The 27443-nt window shown below is 39.4% G+C and overlaps 1 protein-coding gene across 1 annotated transcript; it reads left to right on the top strand.

The window, feature by feature from the left end:
* Window positions 1-6506: 6506 nt before the first annotated feature.
* On the top strand, window positions 6507-26157 carry chrnb5a (cholinergic receptor, nicotinic, beta 5a; the record flags this gene model as incomplete). Its single annotated transcript, XM_079262141.1, has 7 exons — window positions 6507-6552; window positions 14869-15014; window positions 20098-20142; window positions 20230-20339; window positions 20743-21269; window positions 24004-24494; window positions 26008-26157. The coding sequence occupies 7 exons, from the start codon at window positions 6507-6509 to the stop codon at window positions 26155-26157; spliced, it is 1515 nt and encodes a 504-aa protein (XP_079118267.1).
* Window positions 26158-27443: the final 1286 nt, after the last annotated feature.

Consider the following 27443-nt stretch of genomic DNA (forward strand, 5'->3'; position numbering starts at 1 on the left):
TCCCCGTATCAAATCATTTACGCAAAAAGGCAGATGGCTACGCTGCCTTTTTCTGTTACTGCACCATACCAAAGGTCTTCGTACGTTCACAGAGAATTCGTGAATTTACGCTTCGCTTTCAAAGTTGGCTGACGTTCTCACCAGAGGGTTGACCCTGCTGGTAAACAATTTTCAGCGTCTTATTTTTAGGAAAAGAAGTCAGCATACGCAACGGGTTGTGAGGGCATACAAAGGTAAATGGTCTGGGGACGGCTACTGAATAATTTAACTCACAAGAATAATAACTCATAATTTTGCAAGTTTTTAATGACGTCTTATGATCTTGACTGTTAGATTAAGCAGACACTTACCTGCCGATACATTTAAATCATCGTTGGTGTGTCTGATGCAACTTGCGACTGTCTGCCTACCTAACCCTGGAGCTCATGGCACGTGTCTGGTTTTGATATATTGAAAACTCTGTGTGTGAGATACACTTGTTTGAGAAGAAATTTTGCGTCAGATTTAGAGTGAAATCCAGAGTGAAGAGGATTTTGGACTTTCTGATTTTTCTTAAAATATGCACGTTTTGACGCAAACTGCGGCAAAGCCATAAACGATTTCCAAATCTCTTTTAGTCAAAGTTTTGTGTGTCATGATCTGTTTAAATGTCAAATTACATTTAGCCGTTGATTTGACTCAGTCGTGTTGCAGCAGGTAAACTCCTAACACTCTGCTGGACTGCGGCCCTTTGGGGACCGGAGCTGCACAGATAAAAATGCACCTGGGCGGCGAATTTCCAAGTAGACTGTTTTTTTTTTTCCTCATTTCAGCCAAATCCCATGCACTTAGGGGAAAAAGCAGCAGCTTTTAGCGAATCACATAAACACTGTATAACCTTTGTACAGCCAAAGTCATAGCATGCTATTCCTGATCGAGACGAACATTTTTATATAACTGTAATGGGGGTAGAGTCAAATCCACAGGTGCAGTTAGACCCTGAAATTTCCCAAAAAGAAAAAGAAAAAAAAAAAAATGCATTCAGGGTTGGAATCAATATTAATAAAAATAATTTTGCAGAACAAACTGAGAATGACAGTAAAATGTTCGACCATTGGCACCCATAATAATCTGTGTTATAATCGAGGTTTGGAAAGTTATTAAAATCAAGATGCAAACATACACAATATGAGAGCAGTAACCACAGCTGGCATAACAAATCTCTCCACTGAAGCTGATTTATGGGTAACATGAACACATGTGTTTAGTGGCATGATCTCTTCACTTTTTATTTATCTGCCTGAAACCCTCCTGTATGAGGCAGAGGTATGGCCGAAGAAGAGTTAGAGAGGGAGGGTGCTGTGAATTGCTGTAAAATGTGGCACCCTTGTGCCAGTTAACTTGACTGAAGCAGACACTCACTTCCATTATAGCAGATTGAAATCTCCACTGGGCCGTGTAAGGGAGTAATGTGTTAGTTATATGGCCTGGACCGTGATGGATTTATGGACATGCAAACTACATCAATAGTGTCATGAGAATAAATCCTTGTTTTTTTCTGTTTTGGAAGTTATTCACATGACTACACTTGTGTTTGTCTTAAAAAAAAGCTAATTTTTCATTTTACACAGAAATAAAAGTTAAAAAAGGAAGATGGCAGTCCATATTTATGAATTTCTGAAACTTATTCATGAGCTCCACACAGAAAAGTCTGAAAGAGGTGCAGCACCTTCTTGTCTTCCCTGCATTATTTCTTTCAGCCGCCATGACTCCTGCAGCAAAGTGGACTCTAACATGACTCTCCTTTTACAGTGACAGCCACACACACCCTCTCCAACTGTTAAAAGTACTTTTGTTTGAGCTGAAATCACAATATATGCACATATTAAACAGACCAGCACATACACCCAAGAACTGCTCTGTCTGTGGGCTCTGGTGCAGACGATGTAGGATGAACATCAAACCACAGGCAATGGCCAGAACCTTATTACAGTAGACATTGCATGATTTTCACACATTTGTAAAGGCAGCTGTGGCTGCCAGTAACTGCATTTCTGATTGGCTCAAGAAGCAACAAATAGACACTTTTAGTTTCCCAGTAAATAAATACACTTGTATGGTGGGCACAAGTCACCATGGCTGCATCGCTTCATCTGCAGGTCTTCTTACCCTGATGCCCCCATCACTCTGGAACCGAGCAGATAAACGTCTTCCACTGCTCCACAGTCCTATCTTTATGCTCCCAATTGTTAGTTTATTTTTAACTTTTGAATGTAACCATGAGCTTTGTTGATTTTCTGTTTTATTTTCAGTTTTTTTTATTTATAGTTTTTAGTGGATTTCACTAAACATATAAATGATTGCCAAAGATGTTTTACCAACCAAGTTTCTTCTTCAAACATGATGGTCCCCCACTATCCTCTCTGTTGTTAATAATCTGTTGGATTCTTTTGTATTTTTGTATTTTGTATTCTTAACCTAGTTTCAGTTTTTTTATGCGTGCCAATAATTTGATTCTTTTAAAAAAGATAACATCTTTTCCACAAGGACAGGATGTTACTTCCCACAACTTATTTAAGTAACAAGGATGTTGTCGCTGCATCAATTATGTTTAATTAACTTGTTGCCAAGAAATGTCACCATCCAGTCAGTAATTAGTTATCCAATGGGAAGATATAAACTAGTTGCTTAGTTAAATCCAGGTTGTATTTATTTAAATTGGTAGTATATTAACCCATGAACCTTGGTTTGGGAGCGAAGCCACACTTCATCACACTGTTAATCGCTGGTTTTAACCACTCAGCTCTATTTGCCACATGAAGTCTTCATTCCTCCTTCCCTTTCCTCCAAACCCTCCCCCCTCAGTCATCCTCAGCCTCCCACATTCATTCATCTTTTATCTCTACTCTTATCCATCCTTTATCATCCTCACCCCCTCACCCATTCCTCCTTCCTCCACTTCTCTCCATCATCTACCCATCTAAACATTTTCACTCACTCATCTTTTCATCTGTTCTACTCTGTTATCTTCCCCCTTTCTTCATGCAGCGCGACTAAAGGCCTTTAAAGGCTAAGATCAGTTTCTTGTCCTTTGGAACCGGATTTTGTTGCATTTAGTTAAATAAGTCTGAATAACACTGAGAATGAGGAGGAACAAAAAATCCATCTTTGACTTCTATTTGCCTTTATTTACCTCATCTGAACTTTTTCTTATCCCTCTTCATGGCATCAGTTTCCAGGTTGTTCCTGTCTCATTTTTAAAAGGCGCGTGTCTTCTGATGATTGTGCCTGAGTCATGTCTGTCTCTAGGCAACCGTCAGAGTCCAACATACAGGCGCAGAGGGGAGGAGTCTGGACCTGTGCAGATTCTACACGAAATGAACATTTTTGCTGACTGTTGTATTTTATGTGTTTTATTAGTTAATTATTTTTAGATTGAGTGTTGATGTGTGTGACTGACATGTGTAGGCTGTTGGAAAGTTATGAAAATACGGAACAAAGTGCGTCCTTATTGGTTCAATCCAGGACGCAACATTTTTCTGTATTTTAAGGGACGGGTGGCAACCCTATTCCAGGTACCATCTGGGGGACCCTAGCTAGCGTAGGACAAGCTGAGACAAACCCCACATTGGCCATGTTTATATGAGTTTAATTCCCCTTTTATTCCAAATAAAAATTACAAATGAAGAAAAAATGACTGTAAACACTTTATTCCAGTTAAAAAATGACTATTTGGAATTACTTCCAAAGTATGTGGCTGGTTTATTCCCTTTTTAATTCTGAATAATTTCTCTATCATGTAAACGTTCATTCCGCTCTAAGTTAGGTCTGGTCGTTCTGTGCATGCTCATTACCTCGTCCCTTCCCAACGACGCACATGGTGCGGTTCTCTGACTCCAGTCTCTGGTACTCAATCTTCCTTTTTCAACTTAGCTGCTGAAAAAGTGAAATGTTGTGCTCATGTTTAACTGGTGCTTCAAAATTATAATAAAAATCAAAGTGAAAATGTTCATTATTATGTGATTTTAAAGGTTGTAGCCTGAAAGACGAGAAGCAGGAAGTGGTCTGGTATAAGTCACGCCCACCCTCTGTCCAATCAGAACCCTTCCCAAGCCACCAGTCTGAAACAGAATTATGTAAAGGCCAATAAACATGTTTATCATGTAAACCTTAATGTGAAATTACTATTTCCTGTAAAGCCATCGGAGAATACTTTAATTCTGAATTATTTAATTCCAAATTTAAAAATATTATGTCACTAAGTCTCCTCTTCAATGCCTTAAAACTTGAGACACCCTTGGTTGACCGACTAGAGAACTTCAAATATAACCTCATTCATACCATAAATTACACCAGTAAATCCATATTGTTGATGCGCGATTTCCTTTGCATCAACAATGTGCAAAGGAAATGGTGCGTATGGATGCATTTCTGAGACGTTAAAATGCATCCATATGGTTGCATAGCCTGTGGCTATATGGCTACATGACAATACAGCCGAAAACCAGCCCTGTAGCCCGTCTGCTTCAATGTTGGACATGTATGGTAAACACTACAGATGGTTGTGTGAAAATCCCAGTAGATCAGCATTTTTTTTAATGTTCAGACCAACAGTCACTTAAATCTCTGTTCTCCCTCTTTGTGATGCTCGGTTTAAACTCTTCACCATGACTGAATGCCCTGAGTTACCATGCAGTGGTGTAGTGGTCCCCCGAGAAGAAGTGGGTATACTCTAAATTTTTTCCCCCTTGTTTTCATAAACAAAACACACACACACACACAAAACAAACAAACAAACAAACAAACAAAAAACAATAATCCATAAAACATCGTTTAATAAAAAGTGACATGTAAGACTATATTTCGTTCACTCCAAAATTCCATCAGTATATTTGCTCTTTGTCACATAATTTCTGCTCTTCGGTTTCAGGGAGGAAGAGTGAAATGACTAAACCAGTACTGGCACATAGAGCTGGTGAGAGACTGGCTCATAGACTTATGTACATATACCTTCATTATGTCTATGTTCAGGCTAAAGTTAATGCAGCTGATGGCTAACTGCACCAGTGTAGCATCGGTAACCTTAGTGGAGCTGCATGGGGGACGTAGCTACATGTGTAGAGACGTTTGTAACTGTAAAAGCAGAATCACATGGAGCTTAGATGTTTAGAAGTGGGTATACTGACTGAAAAAGAAGCGGGTATATTCTGTATACCCACGTATACATAGGACTACACCACTGGCGTCGTGATCCCCCAAGAAGTATACTCTTAATTTGTTGCCCTTTAAAAAAAAGAAAAGAAAAAGAAAACAGTAGCCCAGAAAACGCAACTTTAGTTTACCCCAAAAATCCATCAGTATTTGCTCATTGACGCATCATTTCTGCTTCTCTGTTTCCAGGAAGAAGAGTTATGAAATGACTAAACTAATACTGGCACACAGACTAGTGAGAGACAGGCTCATAGACATATATCTTTATGTCTATGTTCTGGCTAAAGTTAATGCAGCTGATGGCATCAGTGTAGCATCGGTCCCCTCAGCTGAGCTGCTGGGTGGGCACATGTGTAGGGATGCCTGTAAATAAGCAGCATTACAGGGAGTTTAGAAGTGGGTTTACTCTGCGTATCCCTGGACTCCACCACGGCTGCCATGTGATTGCTGATTATAGATTTGTGTTAAAGAACACATGTAGCCTCTAAAGTGGTCGTGACTGTAATTCAAAGAGCAAAGAAGCATAAAATTGAAATATTCGTTCAGCCTAAAAGTAGCCCATCTTTCCAAGAACAGTTTATATTCTGGCCTTAAAAATAATAAGAAGCTAATTGATTTCTTCCACAACCCCCCCCCCCCCCCCCCCCCCCCCCCCCCATCTTAGGCCTGCGTCTCATTAAACCTAACAATGCCGTGACGTGAATCACCCAAATCTCACCCACGCGCACACAGGCCCCTTCTGGAGGACCCCCCTCCCCCCTCTCTTCTCCCCCTCTCTCCTCCCAGCAGCGCGGAGTTTCTCTCCGGTCACTTCGTTTACTTTCACGGCAGCAGAGCGCGCGCTGGTTGCGCGCGGCACGGTGAGCAGCCGCGACTCTTCATCAGAGGATTTCTAACTGCGCAGGTGAGCAGCTGCTTCGGGACGCACGGGGAAGTTGAATGTGGACTTTTTGGACCGCAGGGACAATAAACGGGATCTCTTCTGGATCCAGAGCGGTTTTCGTGTCAGAGCTGCGGGTTTGTTGCAGATGCGGAGGGATTACAGGATGCAAAGGACAACCATGCTGTTTCTGGAAAGGAAACATTTTGTGCAGACAACATCTTTGCTGTAGCCAACTTGTAAAATTTGTTTTATTTATCTTTGCCCTGGTTAACATTCAAACAATAAAAAAAGTGGACCAGTTAAGCGTAAACATTAAGAAAGAAGATTTTTTTCCCAACGGAATATTGGCCAACACAACATAGCAGCCAACGGACTTCAGGGGTTTCTTTTACTTTTTGGAAGACAACACAAGAAGTGTCTTTTGCCAGAAAACATGACTCCCAACGTTGTCCTCTTGTTCCTCATTCTGTCTCTCACAAGTGAGTTCTTCTCTTCTTTTTCTTACATTGTTGCTCATGAAAAGGCTGTGATACAAAGAGCTTGTCTGTCGATCTCTCTCTCTCTCTCTATTACTCAGTCTCTGTCTCAAACACACACACACATGCAGACACACACAACTAAGGTAGTTAGGCTATGTGAAAGTTGATAAATAAATCGATCCTTGTGAGTTTTTCATAACTTCTGCTCATGTACTGTAAAAAGAAGTAAAATCAGTTTGTACTTGATATTTTATTCAAATGTACTTTAACCTTTAAAGCTCCAAGTCACATTTAGCTATTTCTGGTATTGCTGTTTGTAAATATTCATATAAGCTCAATTCTTTTAAGGAATTTTTTTAGGGCAACTTTAGTTGTTGTTATTAAGCTAAACTTATTTAAATTAAATGTATAAATAGATTTTGGACATAACCATCAACATAAGCTGTCTAACTGGGCAAGAGTTTGACTAGAATTAATTTTATTGTTATATCTGGGTTAAAAGACAGGTCTCGTTGCAAGATTCAAATCATAGCAACTTCTTTTTTAATTATAAAAATATGACAATCGTATCATGGGTCACTCCTGGATTGAGCATACCGTCTCCAAATGAACACATTTTGTAGCTGGATTGTAAACCTCATGTACTGGATATAAATGCCTCATTAATGCCTTAAAGTTCAATCACAATTGACCCTTTGCTAAGCTCCACCCTCCATGCAAAACACAACTCTCACGAATTTGGAAAAAACATATTCCAGAGGAAATCAATTCAAATTTCAGGCCTAAACCTCAGAAATTCAGAAATTCAAGCAGTAGACAGAAAGGACTTCAATATGCTTTTAAAAAATATATCCATAACGTAACTTGTCGGTGGAGCAATGTTGACGTAGAAGACATTAAAATCAATGCTAAAGCTCAGTGTTCATTTAGCAACACTCAGCCATTCGTCTCAAGTATTCATGCATGGAACAAACTTATAAAGAAACAATGTTTTTTTCACTGCAGAACAAGTCAATTTATAATTTTATTTTAGGCTAAGGTTATGTATGACTCCACATAGAAGTTTCTTTGATGTTTTAACCCATTGCTCAATGTTTGGCGAACAATGTTACTTACTAGTGTTTATCTGATATATTTGTTTAGCCTAAGCCGTACACAACTACCTCACTCGATAACTTTCAATTAATATATAATATTATTATTATTAATGTTTAATTTAATCTGTTTATTTTATTTAAAGGAACTGTTGGAACACCCTGAATTTCCCCCCTGGGCATGAATAAAGTATTTATCTATATTCTGCCAAACTTGTAGCTAACAACTTGGTGCTAGTTTGCGTTAGCATCTTACTTTGGAACAAACACAGGCTGTGTGTCCACCCTGTTCCCTACATAGTGCCCTTTATTGTGCTCATGCCATTTTCTGGCGGTGTCCGAATGTTCAGAGAGAAAAAAGTAGTGCAGTCAAAATTACCCACAATGCCTCTTGAAAAGTAATGATCAGCGATGGTCACTAGACGGGTCAATTTAGACCACAATGCATTGTGGGCAGGAGCTCAAAGTGGTGCAAGTGACACAAACGTTTCAGGTGCAGCAACATCGACACCTGCTATACAGCACACACACTGCACTACGTTTTCTGCCCTTTTGAGTGTGAAATGGTCCCACACTTGCGACTTTTTTGGTCTTTTCCTCCCCTCTTCTTCATTATCTGCTATTAGAGACCAAAGCAATGAGAATCTTTAGATGGAAAGCGAACCGCTTGCTGCTGCTGTTGGAAATGTCCGTCAACGTTCGGGTGAAACAGTCATACTGTACAGACACACCGTAGGCGACAGGTTCTGTTTTTATATATTTTATACATGTTTAGATGTTTTATATGTTTACTGAAACAGTGATGTGGTCCCTCCGAACAGCGCAGTGGTCTGAGAATGCCGCAATGATGCATCAATTAAAATATATCACCACGTGATGTTAATTAAACGACGCCTCGAGGAAGATAATTTGCCTCAATCACTTTTTGTACTTGAGTTACTCGAGTTACCCGGGTAATCGTTACAGCCCTAATTATAAGGTTTACATCAAAGAACATCAAAACAAATCACTGCTCTGGACTGGTGAAAAGTCCAACTGATCCAGTAAGCCTTTCATCTGTGTACTTCAGCTCAATGTTTTGTACTTCACCTTCATTTTTTGTGACGAATGCCTCTTTTCCATTAGCATCAGCTTGTCTCAACTTAACTCGCCTCAACTCGTCTCAGCTTGGTCCTGTTTCTTTTTCATTACAATTTGGTACCAGGTCTAAAATGGGCGGGGTTTTTGTGAAATCACTGTGATGTCAGTGTTGTGCATGACAAGCTCTATAACACCACTGGACCTAGAGACCATCTACTGACCATAAATTATCCATGAAATAATAAAAATAAAGTATCCATTTGTTGGAACCACTTCCAGTCTCGTCTGTTTGATCCTCTCCGACTATTGTGGTCCTTGACCTGCCAATAGTCACTTTTGAGCTTTTTTAGCTTCTCTCGACACTGCTGAACACTCGGTTGCTAGCCGTAGCCATTGAGTCAGAAAGCTATTGATAGATATTTTCATTTCGTGTCTCTCCATCTAGTTCCTTCTGTATCCTTTCCTCAGCAACCAAGCAAAGAAATGTCTCCACTTCAGTGATGGACCATGGAACAGACTTTTGTTGGGCCATTGCTTGTCATGTGATGTAAACAACTTGTAAGTTGGAGTCACTCTTCCAGTGATGTCACTCCCTGACCCTTGATTAACCGCGCCCCTGACCAATAGTGGCATGCAGTCTGGCGACGTCACACACAACCCGACTTAATCTCGCTTAGGGGGTTGGGGAGTTACCAAAAAGTACCGGTAAATGGGTACAAAAGCCGAGCGGAAAGCGAGTTAAGTTGAGACAAGCTGATCCTAATGGAAAAGGGCCATTATTGTCAATTTATTCTCCAGTAGTGCCCTGCAGTGTTGATTTTATTCACTAACATTCTGATGTGAAATTATCTCAGGAGTACGAGACAGCGAGAGGAGGAGAAATCCTTTCTATTTTCAAAAGATTTCAGATGATTTATTTATTATTAGTTCTGCCAGATTTGAATAACATTTAATTATAGGTTGCAATGTTTAACAGGGTCTGTGAAATGACTACATGAAACTTGAAACTCTCATTGGTCATTCTCATGCTATTGGTCATTTAAATCAATATATTATTGATTTAAACATAAACAAAGCCTTATTATAACTAAAGTGGAGTTTCAAACCCTTGTTCACGTGGAATACAACTGAAAAATGTCTCTTTCTTTCTATGAGTTCCAATGCTGAATGCATTAAGGTTTGTTTGCATATGTTGCTCCAAAGCCTGTTTGTACCTTTCAGCATTAATGGTGCCATCACAGATGTGCAGCCCATGGGCACTAACACCCCCCCCCCCCCCCCCCCCCCCCATACCATCTCAGATGCTGGACTTTGAACTTGATAACAGTCCAGATAATTGTCCTTTTCCTCTTTGTCCCGGGGGACACGACATCGATGACTTCTAAGGACAATTAGAAATATGGACTTGTCAGACCACGGTAACCTTTTCTGCCCTGAGACTGCTCTGTCCTGTCTCTGTGGCATCCCTGCACTTCCTGGTCTGACTTGGCTTCTCCCTCGTCTCCACCTGCAGCTTCGCCTGACAGGATAAGCACACCCGTCCCTCATTATTGTCACTAAAAGTGTCTCCCAACCAAAGTAGTAACCAGTCTGTCGTTGAACTGGGAGCTCATACCTTTTCCAGACATCTTTGTGAATTAAATCATCTTTGATAATATGAACACTCCACAATTTGAGTCCTTCCTAAAAACCAGGACTTTTTCCACTTTGCCTCAGTTCATCTCAGAGAAAGCCACGGTTTTTTGTGTTGTATGTATGGCTTTGGCTTTGCATGGTAGAGTTTTAACTTGCTTGTAGATTTAGCAGCAAACTGAATGGTTTTCTGACGTGTTTCCAAGCCCACGTGGTAATATCTTCTACGCAATGATGCCAGTTTTTAGAACAGTCCCGCCTGAGGGATTGAAGGTCATGAGCGTTCAGTGGTGGTCGTCAGTTTTTTCACTTAAGGGCTGAAATCTCTGCAGATCTTCTGAATCTTTTGATATTATAGACTGTAGATGATGAATCACTAAATTCCCTGCAGTTGTACATTGACAAATGCTGTTAAACTGTTTGACTATTGCTCATGCCGTTGTTCACAAAGTAGGGAACTTCGCCCCAATCATGGCACTCATCTGTTTGTAGTGATAATACTATTATTTTATCAGAAATTTTCCAGTTTACTGTAATATTTATAAAAAAAAGTGTGAAGTTTCAGAATCAAGGGACATATTTATGTTTTGTGCTATATGTTTGTATTTTTAGAAATGAAAATTGTCCTTTATCTCCTCTATTCAACAAAAAGTCCAGAAAGAAATGTCAAGGACATTGTCCAGTCACCTTCAGTCGTACACACTGCTGTGTTTAACTTGGTTTTGTACATATCTTTTATTTTATTGTATCTATAAATGCCTTAATGGCTTGGCAATATGTGTTTCCTAGAAAGTCTCATGGTAACATTTATCTTAAACAAACTGCTTATTGTAGCATCTGACTCAAGATGTTCTTTTGTATCACAAGGAAAGGGGGCTGTGATGTGTCTTTGCCCCCCTCCCATATTCAACAAAAAAAAAGAAAGAAAACCACTTCCACATTAGAAAGTGTGTATGATGTTCATCTCTAAAAATATTCGTAAGTAAAAGCAGATGGGCCACATGAAATATTTACTAAGGTCCATTTTACTGCTACAACCAGAAAGACCCATCTCCTGTCTTTTAGGGAGCACAGTTGAATGGCTCACAGAGGAAGCTCCTATTATTAACCCGACCTTGATTCAGGTTTTGTTTTATAGAGAGGTAGGTTTTGTATCTTTGCCCAATAAACTGGTTCAGTTTGAAAGGTTGTGGTTTCAGCTTCTAAGTGAGAACGACGTCACAGAAGTATAAATAACTAAAGACTTGTAAATAAAAGGAAAAAAAAAACAACACCTCCCCGAAACGTTAGATATTAATGTCCAAACAGCAGAAAATCCCTAATCTTTATAAAGATGAGCATTACGGCTGGCATAATGGTTTAATGTTATTTTACAGCATCCTCAAAGGCAAACATACCCTGAAAAACGGCTTTTAAAGATTGAAAAGATTTAATACAACCCAGAGGCACACAGCACTTCTCCCAGTCTTCCTCCATGTGACTGTTTGCATTTCCTTGAAGGCCTGAAGATTTGACTGGTCTCTGTAGTGTGTAGTGATGTTTGGCACCAGCTCTCACTTACAGCAACTGTGTTGTAACAGAAGATGTCACAAAACATTAGGATTACAAACCAGTGGAGGTAATTTTATCTGCCTTCAGTTTGTAAATGACTGCAAACGGCACCGTGTTACCATATAAATGCTTAAGGAGGTTAAAGCGAGTGGGGATGTTCTGTTATGGTTAATAAAAACATTTCAGATAACCTTTTGCCTCAAGATTTAAGTAGATAGTCAGTAATCAGTTCCCTTTATTCGGGCTATGGTGCTTTTGCATCTTTTGGGCTGTTTTACACCAGGGAGGCCCAAGTCCTCAATCCTACAACTTTTAGATGCAACCCTTCTCCAACATACTGAAATGCCTCTTTACTGGGTCTCTGCAGAGCTTAACGACATGCAGATGAGGGAATTCAGCCATTTGTTTCAGTGTGATGCATCGGATAGTTGCAGATCTCAAGGAGCGGACTTGGGGACCCCTGCTATAGACCCAGGACACTTACAGAAGGCGACGCAACAGCATCTAGCATTTGTTGCCCTTCTGTCTTTATCTCTAGAAGTTAAACAGTCTACTAAAACACTGGTTTGTCTTTTGGGTTCTGGAGAATTAAATAAAAGGGATGTTTTCTAACGCTGAACCACAGAAAGATAAACATACAAGCGAACATTTCTCTGAATTTGTCTAACAGTGTATTTTGGAAGTTCTGTAAAGAGCTGCTGAGTGTCCTGTAGGTGGTGAAATGTATTGGATGTATTTCCTTCTTTCACTGTGACTTTTTATTAGGGCTGTGACGATATGCTTTTGTCCCAATTCCATTTGATTCCCATTTCTTGGGTACCGATTTGATTTAAATTGCAATTTTCACAATTCCATAATATTGATGATTTTTGTAAATTAAAAACAAAATAAATGTATGAAACTTTGTTTTGCACATCATTTTTCTTGATTTAAGGAAACAACAACACAGTAGCCAGACCATCATTCTGCTGCTGAAATGCCCAAAAAGACAAGTGAAAAGATCAATAAAAACAATAAAATTGACAAAAATTTTATAATGAATCATTTTTATTCATTTGAAAAATGAATAAAATGAATCATTATTTTTTTTAAACAAAAAAACTATTTTAAAATTGTGAAGCAAAAAAATCCCAATTTTTAATTTTTTGATTCAATTTCCCCACCCCTACTTTTTATGTTTTTTTTTTAAAATCCCACAATTTAAATCCAACAGGGATGCCTTCTTCCGTTTGTTTGGGGGGAAACCTCTTCCCCTGCTCTACTGTCCCCTTCCTCTGCATCTCACACAGAGCCAAAACAAACCAACACAACCAGCAACCTGTGGGTCTCTGAATCGGTGTCACTGTTTTCAGTCTGTGCAGAAGTTGTTCTCATCTGCTGATATGGTTCAGACATAAAGTAACCCTTTATTGAAAGTAATTATTTCAAGGATCTTTATGGTTAATCATATTGTTTAATATTTTTATTAATTGTGAAAACTAAATAATCCTGACATCCCCTTTGAGTATGAAGCCACCTATAAGCTGTTAGTTGGGGTTGTTCTGTGGAGAAGATGTAGAGCACTGTAAGCTGATAGCTGCACTGATACATTAATAGCTTTTGGTAGCGGCAGTATGATGGTATGGGACGGTGTCTTTCTTTACTGGAAAAACAAGGCTTGACATCATTGGACAAAATATCAACAGATATGGAGATGAGATTCTGTAACCAGTGGCAATCACATATCTCCACAGTCTGGGAGCTAACTTTATCCTTAAAGATGTCAATGCCCACCCCACAAAGTGGGCTCATGGGAAACTTTCTATAGTGTCTTATTTCTTCTGCCTTCAATAATCTAATCCAGTAAATTACACCAATTAGTCAGTTGCAGAATCAGTCGTTTGGCATCAGCAGAGAGGATTTAGTCGGTTTTTTATGGGTGCTGCAAAACTTGGAGCAAATATGTCATTTATTTATATTAATCAGTGCTGTGATGATGAGGCCAAAATCCTGACAGGAAGATATCAATGTTAAAACAAGAGCAGCAAGACTTGGCAAGAATTGGAACAAATGAACGTGTCCGTGACAAATAAATATTTAAGTCAAACTTCCTTTTAAACTATGCCTTTCTCTTGCACAAAGATGTGTGATGGTAAACTGTTTATCCTCTCATGGTTTTTAGGTCCAATAGACTCTCTTTCATCTTTTCAACCGAAACCAATGATGTTTATTCTGACATGAAAAGGTGAAACGGCAGGGTGCATGAGAGAAAAAAGAAGCATCCATGCTCACTCAGCTCTCGCTTCATGTAATCTCCCAAAAACAGACAATTCATGTGGCACAGAATGGGAAGCCATCCAGATATTAAATGCTCACTGCACTCTTTAGTTTGTTTGACACTGCAGACATAATGACAGCAGAAGCCAAGAGAGTCGAACAAAAGCATTTTGCTTCTGACTTATTCATGCCATTACTTTTATGTAACCAATAATTTAGAGCTGTGGAAAAACAAAGCTTCTGGGATGCAAGATGGATTTTTTTCCTTTGTCCTTTTCCTCTAAAACCCTGCAGACTGCAAGATACACACCCAAACACACTTCCACTGAAAGCATGAGATCCAGCCCTTATGCCTGCTGGAAAAAAAAAATCTTTGTTTACAGCCAGCTTGTTTATAAACACACACAAGAGATGTGACATTATTTTTGTGTATATGTGTGCTTTTACTCTTAAAATGAATTAAATGAAAAGGAGACCTATTTGCTTCCCTCCAGAGTTTGTGGCTTGCCACAGGACAAATGCATGGCATTTATTTCTATCATTAATTATTGAATAACTCGCTGTGCTCTTTGAAAGCTGAGCAGTGAAGCTACTTGTAGGCTTTTATGTATTACTGTAAATGGAAATGTATGCCTCAGCCTGCAGCACCTGGAAAATTGCATCCACTGAGAGCATCTTTCTGCTGTCTGGGCCTTGTCTTTAGACAGCAGAGCGGAGAATGCCGAGGAGCGGCTGGTAAACTACCTGTTGGGTCCGGAGCGCTACAACAAACTGATCCGACCAGCTGTCAATAAGAGCCAGCAGGTCACCATCTCCTTACAGGTGTCTCTGTCTCAGCTCATCAGCATCGTGAGTACATACAATTTACATGCATTAAAATTCTCTGAGCAGTGAGAGCGTGTTGCTGAAAAGTAAAATACTTTGTTTTTAGGAAAAAAATATTATTCGAAGACACTTAATGTCAAAAGTGTCATAAGTGACATATCTGCTCAGTGCAGACATACCAGTGATGCTGGAGATGGGTGTTGGGGATGCTCGGGGAAAAGATGACTGGATTGGAACTCTTCAGATGTTTACCTGACATTTGTGAGTTTCCTGAAGAAGTAAAGCCATTTGGGAAATTTCCTAAATGGAGCAGAGGTGTGTGAAGACAGCGGCAGCATCTTTATGATGTAGTTTCCCAGGAATATAAAACGGCTCATTTGCTTCACTGCAACTTTACTGACAAGAAGAAAATGTGAGCTCAGATATCCAGTCAGAAGGGTGAGAGCTTTTTCTTGTAGACAGAAGATATAAAAAAAACAACTTTGTCCAAAGAAGAGTTAAAAACACATGTTTGAGTTGAGCTACAGTTCAAGTCTGACCTGGCTGTTTAACTGGTGCACAGTCCCTGTTACTGGGACGGATTTACTGGTAAGTTCGCATCACTGGGGATTGTGTGTCTCTGTTTCAGATCATGATACTGTCAGATGATGCTGTTGTTCTAAAATCAGGATTTTAGTAAAGAACCAATCTGAAAATACTTTTTCAGTCACAATTTTGTAATAATTTTATCCGTTTTATAAAAGAAAGAGAAAAATATGAACGAGAGCTGCTTTCTTGGGATTGTTGCTGTTTACATTAATGCCTGAATATTTTACAAAAAGATGCATAAATAAAGTTTGGATCATCTGTTAAACACCCAGACCGGTGATTTTCCAGTCCTCTAACCTGTAAAGCTCACTGTTCTGCAGGATTTACGTATTTCCCTGCAGCAGCACAAACTTCTTGGTGACCCAGTCATTTGAAACCAGTGTGTTGCAGGGAAAGATCTTGAAGCTGGGGGACCATGGTCCTTCATGGCCAGAGCTGGTGATTCCTAACCTAGACCTATCTGTGTCTAGTTAGGTATAAACATTCATCACTAGCAGAAATTGTTTGATCTCCAGTGGTTTTATCTGGGTTTATTAGTCCAATGTTCAGAGTTTTACTTTCTTACCACCTAATACACACCAGTGTGTTAATGTGCTGTCCTAAACACTGGGTTTTACTCTAACAGTATTTTTCCTAGAACCAGCACTTTGACACACTTTGTGGTAGGGCTGGGCGATATGGCCAAAAAAGTAAAATCTCCGATTTTTTTAAACCAAATCCGATTTCCGATATGAATAGATTTTTTTCCCTTTACTGTAAAGAAAAAGAAAAAAAAATACAAATGTCAAAAATGATTCTTTTTCAAAAATGCTTTTATTGCGATCAGCCTAGAAGTTTACCTAAATTTAAAGTGCAACTAAACAAGCTGTTAAACAAGATTGTAAAAAAAGATGGCAGGCGCTGCCACTGTAAACATTATAAGTAACAACATGTTTGTACTTAGTGCGTTTCCACTGTGAGATAGTTTTTAACTTTTGATCATACATTTAAGAATAGGCCTCACTTCACTTGTGTAACTTTATTCTAAAATAAAACAACTGATAAATAAATAAAAATGCCTCTTCTTGGAAGAAAAATAGTGATTTCTTTTAGTGTATTTTGACATTAAATAACCAAAACAATTTCCCACATTGGCAATGAGGTAATAAATTGAATGTTTCTTTACACTTAACATGTGTTTAGAGAAAATTGACCTCTTTGATACAAAATAATATTTTTAAAAAATCCCTGAATGTTATTAAAGCTATATTTCTAACATACATGTATTATTAGATTCTAGCTGTTTTTTGTTTAATTTAAACATTTTTGGCAGAAAGACGAGCCTGTCAGCTGCATCTGGCTTCGGACCCCTGTGGCATGTGACAACCCCCCCTCCCACTCTGAAAACTCTGCGCCTCCATCACACCTAGAAACTTTTCAAACACTAAATATCGCCATAAAAACCGCTGCTATAAAAGTTTTTACGATCTCAAGAGGTGGTTTTTCAGACATTTCAATACAAAACTATATTGCAGGAGTGTAATATAAACACTTTTTTGCGTTTACGTGTCCCCAGACGTGACGTGGGGGTCGTGACCAGTTAATCCCCGGTAAAGATGGCGCGGCGTGGAATAAACAACAGCGAATTTCAGAGTTTTAGAAAAGAAAATGAGGGAGAAAAGCTTCGAAAATCCGAAGCAAATTCTCCGCAGCAAGTAGAAAAGCATAAAATAACGCTACGTGCCCACTTTGCATTAACCGCAATTACGAAACGTGATGCTAATGTGCTAAACATTGTTCAACGGAAACACCCGCAAATCACAACTGCTGTTTGTCGAAACGTACACATATAACTTTTATTTTGCAACAAAATGTAATGGAAACGCAGAGGGGGCACTTCTTGTACGTTTCTAGCTGCCATGTTGTGTTTATGCGTTTCTGTGGGAAACCAGCGGGAGCGCGCTGACGTCACTATAAGGTATGGAAGCCCAAAAGGTGCTGGCGGGGCAAATTCGAATTAATCGATTAAATCGATTAATCGCCCAGCCCTACTTTGTGGTAATATAATTTCACTCATTATGAACCCATAAATAAAGTGGCAAAATGAAAATCTGACATAGACCAGATTCATCATCCACTACGCCAAAGATGTGCAACGTTGCGGACAAGACGTTGAAAACTAAAGATGTGATATGAATGATGTGTCATAAATAGTAAGTCAGAAATGACACAGAGGTGTTTGGTTACTTAATGTTGTCTGGTTACAGCTCTTCTCAAAATGAAATAAAAAGAAACACTTGATCTTTTTTTCCCATTTTACCAATGACATTTTAAATGACAGCAGCCACGTTAACTTCTGCCGTTAATATTGATCATATCATGTTTACATCTCTGCTATTTCAAGCATGTTGTGTCAAAACATCTACCATGTAAAGGGATTATTTTAACTAAGCAGCCAGAGTGATTAAAAACCCTTGTGTGGGTGTTCAGGGCCTGATATACAATCCTACGTCTCCTCACCTCCTGCTGGATGAAGAAGTTCTAATTTATTCTTTAGAATAAACAGGAACTGCTTCTCAGTGGTATCTTGGCGTGAACATAGACATTCTAAAAATACTGAAAAATACCACGCTATTAATGCGATTATGAAAACTTTACAACAATGCATCATACTGCCATGGCACAAACACTTGCAGGTTGGATAAAGTGGCAGCTTAGAGTTGCCTTGAGGTTGGAAGAAGTCGGATTCTGTTTATCTGGGAAAGACAATCGCCATGTCCTCAAAAGACACCAGATTTCACCAACTCCATGTTTGGACATCTTGAAGTCTCATTCTGTAGGATAAGCCATGCAAAAAAATAGTGGAAAAATGATTTTTTATTTGTCTTTTGTGTATGTTTTTTATTATTAGGAATGTTTTTAGAGCACTTAATGACATTGTGATGACCTGTCTGGACTGATGTGGGCTTCCTGATTGTTTAAAATCTTATCTTAGCGTCCTCATATGGATCCTTCCTGGATTTCATTTTAATGCAAGAATGAATTAACAAAAATGAATTAACAAAAATTTTTAGCCCTTTGCTTAATTTGTTTAATTTTTCTGCTGCTTGTTTCAGCTTATCATGGCAGCTGCATAAGGAGCTAATTATTCCCAGAATGCCATCACTTGGCTATGTGACCTGCTCCAGTTGTGACCCACCCAAAACTGATTAAACTGAGCAAATAATGGGATCTGAGTGATTAGTCTTTGCTTTATTTTTAACAACCTTGTCTGCAGACTCTGCGCACTGGGGAAACCAGTGATCCATGCATGATGATTATGCATTGGTTCATGATTACAGACTTTCACAGAAGCAAATCATCCAAAGCTGAGAAAAGACTGTTCTCCAACTATTCAATTTGCACAGATGGTCTGGAAGAAATCATTGTTAGGTTGGATTATTGTGAGAGCAGATTACTTGAATTAGTTATTCTTCCTGCTTCTTTTGTTTCCTCCCAACACATAAACCGAAGGAGCTAAATCTTCAGGTTGCATGATTCCAGTTTCTCAAGCCTGTGCATGTTTCCTGTGCTTCACAAACTTGTGAAAGTGTGATATTGCCTGCTTAGGTAAGGCTTACCATTTAGACTTCCTGTTGTTTTGAACCCAAGCATTTCTTACACATCAGTTTAATCTTCTAATCCAGTGTTTTTCAACCTTTTTTGAGCCAAGGCACACTTTTTTTTCACCTAAAAGTCACAAGGCACATCACAAACTAAAATGTTTTATTTATTTATTTTTTTTAAAGTCCATATTATTAACATAAAGACCATCTCGTCAAAGCTTCTAGAATAAAAATCAGATAAACACAAGAAAAACTAATTTTATTATCTTTCACTTTGGATGAACACAGAGCTGCTTTTTAGACCAAGTAGGTGAAATTGGGTAATTTCTCACGGCACACCTGATAATCTCTAGTGTGCCACGACACAGTGGTTGAAAAACACTTTTCTTATCTGTTCATTTTGTCTTTCAGCTAATTTTGAGAAATGTCAGCGATTCAAGCAAGACTTTTGTTTATTATCACAGCGGGTGACATTCAGCAGAGAGTTTACACAGCTCCTCTACAGGAACATGAAATTCTGGTCGTACTGGGTTAATGCATGTATTCAGTTTGACTAAATTCATTTCCTTTGTCAGAGTGACAAAGTCAAAGTCACACATGTTTAAATCTAGTTTGAGAATGAGGTGCTGTGGTTAGTTTCAGATTTTTATTGATCTGTGCCTTCATGGCTGCATGTTGTCCTGCAGCTGGATGTACAGAGTGGGCAAGAGCATTCAATAAGCAGTTCGCAGGCAGCTAACAGTCCGTCCACAGAAAAGAACCATAAAAAACTCACATTTATTGACAAGAAGTTGACAAATTGTTTAAAAGCGGTGTTAGTTGCTTGACCATTTACTTTTAGGATCTTAAACTTGTATCTTGCAAGGAAATGAAAAACTCATCAAACTGAAATTTGATGGAAATGATCATTTGTGTGAATGTTTTACTTTTTCCAGAATGAAAGAGAGCAGATAATGACCACCAATGTGTGGCTGTTCCAGGTAAACCACCATTTTCCTTTAACACTGTGTGTTCTGCATTTGGCTGTGTTATTATTCTGGATGGAGCTTGTGTCTCTCTCTCGGTAGGAATGGAATGACTACAGGTTGAGATGGGACCCTGAGAAATATGAGGGCATCAAGAAACTGCGGATACCATCCAAACTCATCTGGCTTCCTGACATAGTGCTTTATAACAAGTGAGTATGTGCGAATCTTCCCACCTATGATTCACCAGAGGAGAGTCGAGTTTGTTCAAAGTATCTGCAAATGGAAGAAGAAGACTATACTTTCTTTGTGTTTGGAAAACATTGATTATGTGTAGCTTAAAGCCGCATATCATGCAATAATAACACATCCTTCATCCATTCATCCATTATCCGTACTGCTTAGTCCGATTAGGGTCATGGAAGCTGGAGCCTATCCCAGCAGTCTATGAGCGAGAGACGGGGTACACCCTGGACAGCTCACTAGTCCATCAAATTATACATCAATAAAGTTAATAAATGTATCAATTAATACAATAGATAAATTAATCCGACTTTTTTGTTGTGCCTCCATCAATGTTTTAATCCTTGCTGTCCCCAATTTTTGCTCCAACAGCGCTGATGGTGTGTATGAGGTTTCCTTCTACTGCAACGCTGTGGTCTCCAACACAGGCGACATCTTCTGGCTCCCCCCTGCTATCTACAAGTCTGCCTGCGCCATCGAGGTGCAGAACTTCCCCTTCGACCAGCAGAACTGCACCCTTAAGTTCCGGTCCTGGACTTACGACCACACAGAGGTGGACCTCATCCTCACCAGCGACTTCGCTAGCCGTGACGACTTCACGCCAAGCGGAGAGTGGGACATTGTCTCGCTCCCAGCCCGCAAAAACGAAGACCCCAGCGACATCACCTACCTGGATATCACCTATGACTTTGTCATCAAAAGGAAGCCTCTGTTTTACACCATCAACCTGATTATCCCGTGCGTGCTCATCACCTCGCTGGCTATCCTGGTCTTCTACTTACCATCAGACTGCAGGGAGAAGATGACGCTGTGCATCTCAGTGCTGCTGGCGCTCACTGTGTTCCTGCTGCTGATATCAAAGATAGTGCCACCCACCTCTCTAGCAGTGCCACTCATAGGTTAGTACCATTTTTATTGGCATGCAAAAGTTTTCAGACATTATGAAAATTATAATTTAATTTCTATAGGTGTTAATCCAGTTCAGGGTCGTAGAGGGCTGGAGACTATCCCAGCGATTAGCGAGCAAAAGGCAGAGTAGACGCCGGACAGGTCGCAGGGGGAACACAGAGAGACAACCAATCGTGCTCACGCTCAGTCCTAGGGAGAATTTAGCGTGATCAGTTAATCTAACATGGTTGTGTTTGGATTGTGAGAGGAAGCTGGAGTACCCAGAGAGAACCCACACATGCACAGGAACAACATGCAAACTTTGGGCAGTCAGGCCACCGTAGAAACCTCCTCCAGCCAAAGCTCAACCTTCATGCTGACAAACCACTCTGTGCAGCCATGAGGAATTTATAAACTGATACAAAAAATATTTAAAGCCAAATATCTGTGTCATCAGAGTACTAATTAAATTCACAAAAAAAGCAATAAGAATGAGACATTTTAGTTTTAGATTCTTTAACTCGTTTCCTGGAGACTAAAAAGTGACTAAAGGTGGAAAAAACTGAAACTGCTGTAAGAATATATAACGCAGTATCATAATTTTTTTTAACAAACAAAGCCAAAATGCAGAAGTGATGTGTGGGAATCTGAAGCTACCATGTGCAGTTTGTGGTTTTTCATTTGTGCAGTTACTTTAAAGGTCTGTCACATCATTTTAACCCTTTTGATGCACAGTGTCCACTGCAGTGGACACATGTTGTCTCGTCTATGCATGCCTGTGACTGGTGTATTCACTGGACATCAGTGGGTGATAAAAATACACTGCCACACAATGCAGTATTTAATATCGTATTTATGGAAACATTGTAATTGTAACTAGTCAGTTTGCTTCAGTGATAAACAGGACAGCTTTATTTTTATAGAATATTTACCACATAAATCTGACAACATTTTATACATATTTTTATAGAATAAATAAAAACAGATAAACTAAATAAAAAATCAAGATATAAAAGTAAAATATTGTATGTTAAAAAAAAGTGGTGCTGTTTATTTTCATGCATTATAGCAGGGATCACCACTCCTGGTCCACGAGGGCTGGTGGGGTGCAGGTTTTCTAATTGTCCCGGCTGCAACACACGATTCAAATCAATGTGTCTTTAAAGGGGTGCTATTATGGTATTTCAAGTTTTCTGAGCTTTCTACAGTGTCACAGTGTTGAATCCTCATCAGGCATGTGAACGACACCGTTTTTTATCACCTAAACACATGTTTGAGTTTGAGTTTGAGTTCCAGCACGCTCTCCGTTCGGTTTCCATGGCGACGAAAAACGTGTCGTTTTAGAGAGGTTTTTTCTACTTCAAAATCCTTGAGACGTCCCGGGGGATAAGGTTCGGTGATTGGTTACCTTCTACTGGTTAACAAGGGCATGTACAGATACATCAGGCGGATGGAAAACGTGGGATAAAGTTATTTCCAACGATGGCTGGTGAGTTTACCAAAGAGAGACATCCTGCTGCATTCGTTGCTGTGGGTTGCTGTTTTCCACTTCGCTTTCAGGCTCTGATTCAGGTTCCAACATGTAGGGCTGTATGCTATGTGTTGACATTGTATTTTGTTTTTTTGTTGAGTTCATATGAGCCTAATCCTTCTGTTTATGAGACGTTACAATGACGGCGAAAGCAGGTGCGGTGCGCGCTCCCGATGTAGCGCAGTGGCGGGAGGCGGGGCTTAATGCGGAAGCGTCTCAATCCACTCGTTTTGCCCGCAGGCTGATCTGACAGCCTACGGAGAGGGTCAGTCTGAAGTAAATAAAGCAATTTGTGACAATAACTCGATCAATCCCAGCCCTTCTGGGCTCAGAAATAAAAATAAATTAGCCTGAAATGCACATAATAGTTCCACTTTAAGATAGGGCTGCTCGATTATGACAGAAATCATAATTGTTATGACTGAAAATGAGATCTCGATTATTTGACACAATTCTCCAGTATTTTTAAACAACGCTGCGGGTTGTGATGTTCTCGACTCCCGTGTTGCGCATCATAACCGTCTAATGCACGGTTCCGACTTGTTTAATCCGCTTTTACCGCTTATATAGGAAATATTTTATGTTGTCCTCGATGGAGCCAGTTGTCACTGACATTGGTATAAACTATGTTTAGGTGAACTTCCACAACCTACTGCAGTTATTCTACATTGACCTGCAGCCGGAGCCGACTGAGACTGGCCGCCTGGGAGTGCTTTAGGACGGGAGAGGCTCCCGCTGCTCCTTCCTTACAGAGGACCAGGATTGGTGATTCCTGCATCAGAGGGTTAATCAGGTTGAGGTTCAGACTGTTGCAGTACTGATGTCTCCGGGATCATCGTCCCGTTGGGTGACCTAATTTCATTCAAGCTTTAGCTATCAGACTCTAAAATATTCTAATGAGTTGACTCAGTGACTTGTAGGTGTCCAGGTTAACATAAACATAACAAACATAAACCCATCACCTTCCCCACAATGCTGCACAGTTGGTAGGAGCGGTTGGTGCTGACATGCTGTTTCTAACTTTTACCAACCATTTGTCCAAAGGACATTTTTCACTCCTGGGAAGATTGTCAGGTGTCTTGAATGTTTTTCACCTGGAATAATGTTGAACTTGTTGGACTCTGATAGCTGTTACCAGGCTGATGAGAAACAACTGTTGCTTCTGTGATTAAGTTTGGCATTACGCTTTCTCCTTTTGTTTCATTATCTCTAAGGTAAATACTTGATGTTCACCATGGTGCTGGTCACATTCTCCATTGTGAGTACTGTCTGTGTCCTCAACGTGCACCACCGCTCCCCGTCCACCCACTACATGCCTGATTGGGCCAAACGGCTCTTCTTGGTCCGACTCCCGATCTTCCTTTTCATGAGGCGTCCAGGTTCTTTCAAGGTTCGCGATAAACTCCGCCGAAAGTACGCCAGCCGGAGCACCATCTGTAAAAACAATTCACAGAGCAGCTCAGGGAAGAGGCAGTACTCCAACATAAGACTAGGTGGAATCCGAGCTGACACCGACTCTTTCTATGTCAATGAGGACATGGCGCACAAGTCGTCCTGGAAGGCGGGGGACATCCCGGGTGGCGGCGGTGGCTTTTCAGACTTCAGGAGGCCTTTGGCTACTCAGATGGACGCAGATCTGGAAGAGGCAGTGGATGGGGTGAAATACATCGCTGAACACATGAAGATGGAGGACGACGACGAAGGGGTGAGACGATAAAGCTGCGGTTATAGATAGAAGAAGAAATGATTAGCAGGGACAGATATGATAGAAGAATGAAATGAACAGAGACGAAGCAACACTGGGGACAGAATTAAGGAAGAAGAGACATTTAAAGCAGATTATGGAGATGGATGACATTTCATATGGAATAAGGAAGAATGAGGAGATTACAAGGCATCATGAGATCCTTCAGCCTTATTTTAACGTCTGAAAATATCAGATGTCAAAACAACAAAAATCCTCTCACACACTCACACACCCATCTATGAACCGATTCGGCTGATAGTTGTGATACAAGAATGATTTAATGAGCCGCATTTGATTACAGGAGTGTCCAAGTCCGGTCCACAGATCAGATATCATGTACCTTTGAGATGCATCCCTCGTCATAATATATCTGCATGAAATAAGTGAATTCCCTCATCTGCATGTCATCCTGCTGTGCAGAGGAGGAACTGCAACTTTTGGCACGGCCTAGGCTTTGTTTTTAACCGCTGCAGGTTCCAACTTGCTTAAGAATTAGTGGAATTATTTATTTTATATACTGCATAGTAAAAACACTTTATCCTTTCTGTTCCGTCTGTTTTCTACACATTAATATAACATGATAATACGAATGACAGTGACTGAGTAAAACATGTTTATTTGACTAAAGTCAAATAAACATGTTTTACTGTAAAAACAAAGGACATTACTTTAATTCAGAATTATTTCATTTAGAATAAGTCATTCCTAAATAAAAACATCATGTAACCGTAGCCAGTGTTGATCCTGAGTTACCAAAGTTGACTCTAACAAAGCTGTTATCTATCCGGAATAACACTGACTGCCCTGTACTGGTCAGACAGCAGAGTACCGGTACAACTTCGCTTTCACGTGAACCGACACAGTAAAGCCTCAATAAGACTGCTCAATGCTTCTCCCTCATATATATATATATATATATATATATATATATATATATATATATATATATATATATATATATATATATGTATACAGAATAGAATAGAATAAAATAGAGTAGAAGTACTTTACCAACTTGGGAAATTTAGTTGTTGCAGTCTCCATGTACAGTTGTGTTTATAACACAAACAGAAAATTATTTTTTTATATTATAAAAAATTATAATTATAAATGTATAATTATAATGTATAATTATAAAATTATAAAATATATATATTTTATATATATATATATATCTATATATATATTATATATATATAAAAATATATAAAATATATAATTATAATTATATAATTATAAAATTATACATCAATAAAATTAAAAATATCTGCAAACTGTGACAAGATGAGGTAAATAACATTGTACAACATAAGAGAAATAGCTGGAGTGTACGATGGTCTTCTGTGGTATTCTTAAAGAAAGGAGGTAAATAAACAAATCAACAAGCAGATTTCTGACCCTGCTCTTACACTCGATTTAATCTTCACAACTTGTAATAATGCAAACCTGTTGTGTCGTGGTTCGGTTCCAGATCATTCAGGACTGGAAATACGTAGCCATGGTGATAGACCGTCTTTTCCTGTGGATCTTCATCCTGGTGTGTGTGGTGGGAACTCTGGGACTTTTCATGCAGCCACTGTTCCAAAGCTATAACACACCCAATGCGGATGAAACAGAGTGAGTCACATCTAATACCAGACATACGTGGAAATGCACACATTAATAAATAAATAAGCTTTTGTCAGTTTTTTTATTTATTCAACGCAGAAAAGTATCTCACGCATAAAGTATTTTTAATTAAAAAGTATGAAGTATTGTTTCTGAGGTAAGAAAATCGAGATACATTCTCACACAGTTCTGTCAATAATTATACTTTTATTCACCTGTTTGTTTTTCTTTCCATAGATATGGAGATTTCTAGGATTTTGGTAACTTGAAGATGGAAACAGTCCCACAGGCAGAAGCTTTGCAGATCTACGTGGTATCTGGCAGTGAACTGGGGCTGCTGGATGTCTGCTGGTGTTGCAAGCAGTCAAATCTGAGACGCCAGCTACAGTTTTTGTTCCTCTGGACTCGAGATGAAGATGGAATCAGACCCCTTGCTTACAGCACAACCTCTCATTTTTACAGGCTTGTCTTCAGCCACTTTGGAAAAACTCCTCTCCAATCGGAGGCACGACAACCTCGACACACTTTTTACTTCTCAGCAGCTCAGCGACACCTGTCAAGATGACAGATTTATGTAAAGATTTTAACTCTAAGAAAAAAATAGAAAACAGAATATGAATATTTCTTAGTCTTTGTGACACGTTGGACTCCCTTCATGGTTTAACAGACAGCAGCGGCACACTTCTGTCCTCACTGCAGCTCTGATGAAGTCAGCTCTTCTGCAGGATTGTTGATATGCAAATCATACGAACATTTCAACCCATATGGTGCAGTGGAGCATAGTTGCTCTTCTCTAAACTCCACAAACTGAGCTTTGCTGTAACAAATTGGGGACATTAAGTCTTTTTTTACCTTTTGCTTTTGATGAAAATATCAATTCACCATCTTCTTTTCTCTGTATTCATCGTTCTGCTTCAGAGCTTTTTGCTTCATTTGCGCTATCCGTCTCTCAAGCAGCATTGTAAACATCATGCATTGTCCCTTTTAAAAGAATATATTTTCTGCCTTTACCCTCTGACATTGTGTTTCGCTCTCTCCCGCTTGGTTAGTCACTATTTTGTGTCACAAGACCTGTCAAAGAAGATGAGATGAAGTGAATAAAAGACAGTGAGACTCTTTGCAGTATCCGTGCGCACGTGAAAGCATCTATACAGTTTTACTGAGTATGAATTCTCCTGTTTGTGGGATTTTCTGCCCAGCAGCTCATTTCCAGCCCTCAGATTTGACCAATGCCTTAATCTGCTGGGGAATATCTTGGCAACAGATCCTGTCGTAGCACCATGTTTCACCTGAAAACAG

The sequence above is a fragment of the Telmatherina bonti genome (assembly GCF_933228915.1).
Source record: "Telmatherina bonti genome assembly, chromosome: 3".
In the NCBI taxonomy this organism is placed as follows: domain Eukaryota; kingdom Metazoa; phylum Chordata; class Actinopteri; order Atheriniformes; family Telmatherinidae; genus Telmatherina; species Telmatherina bonti.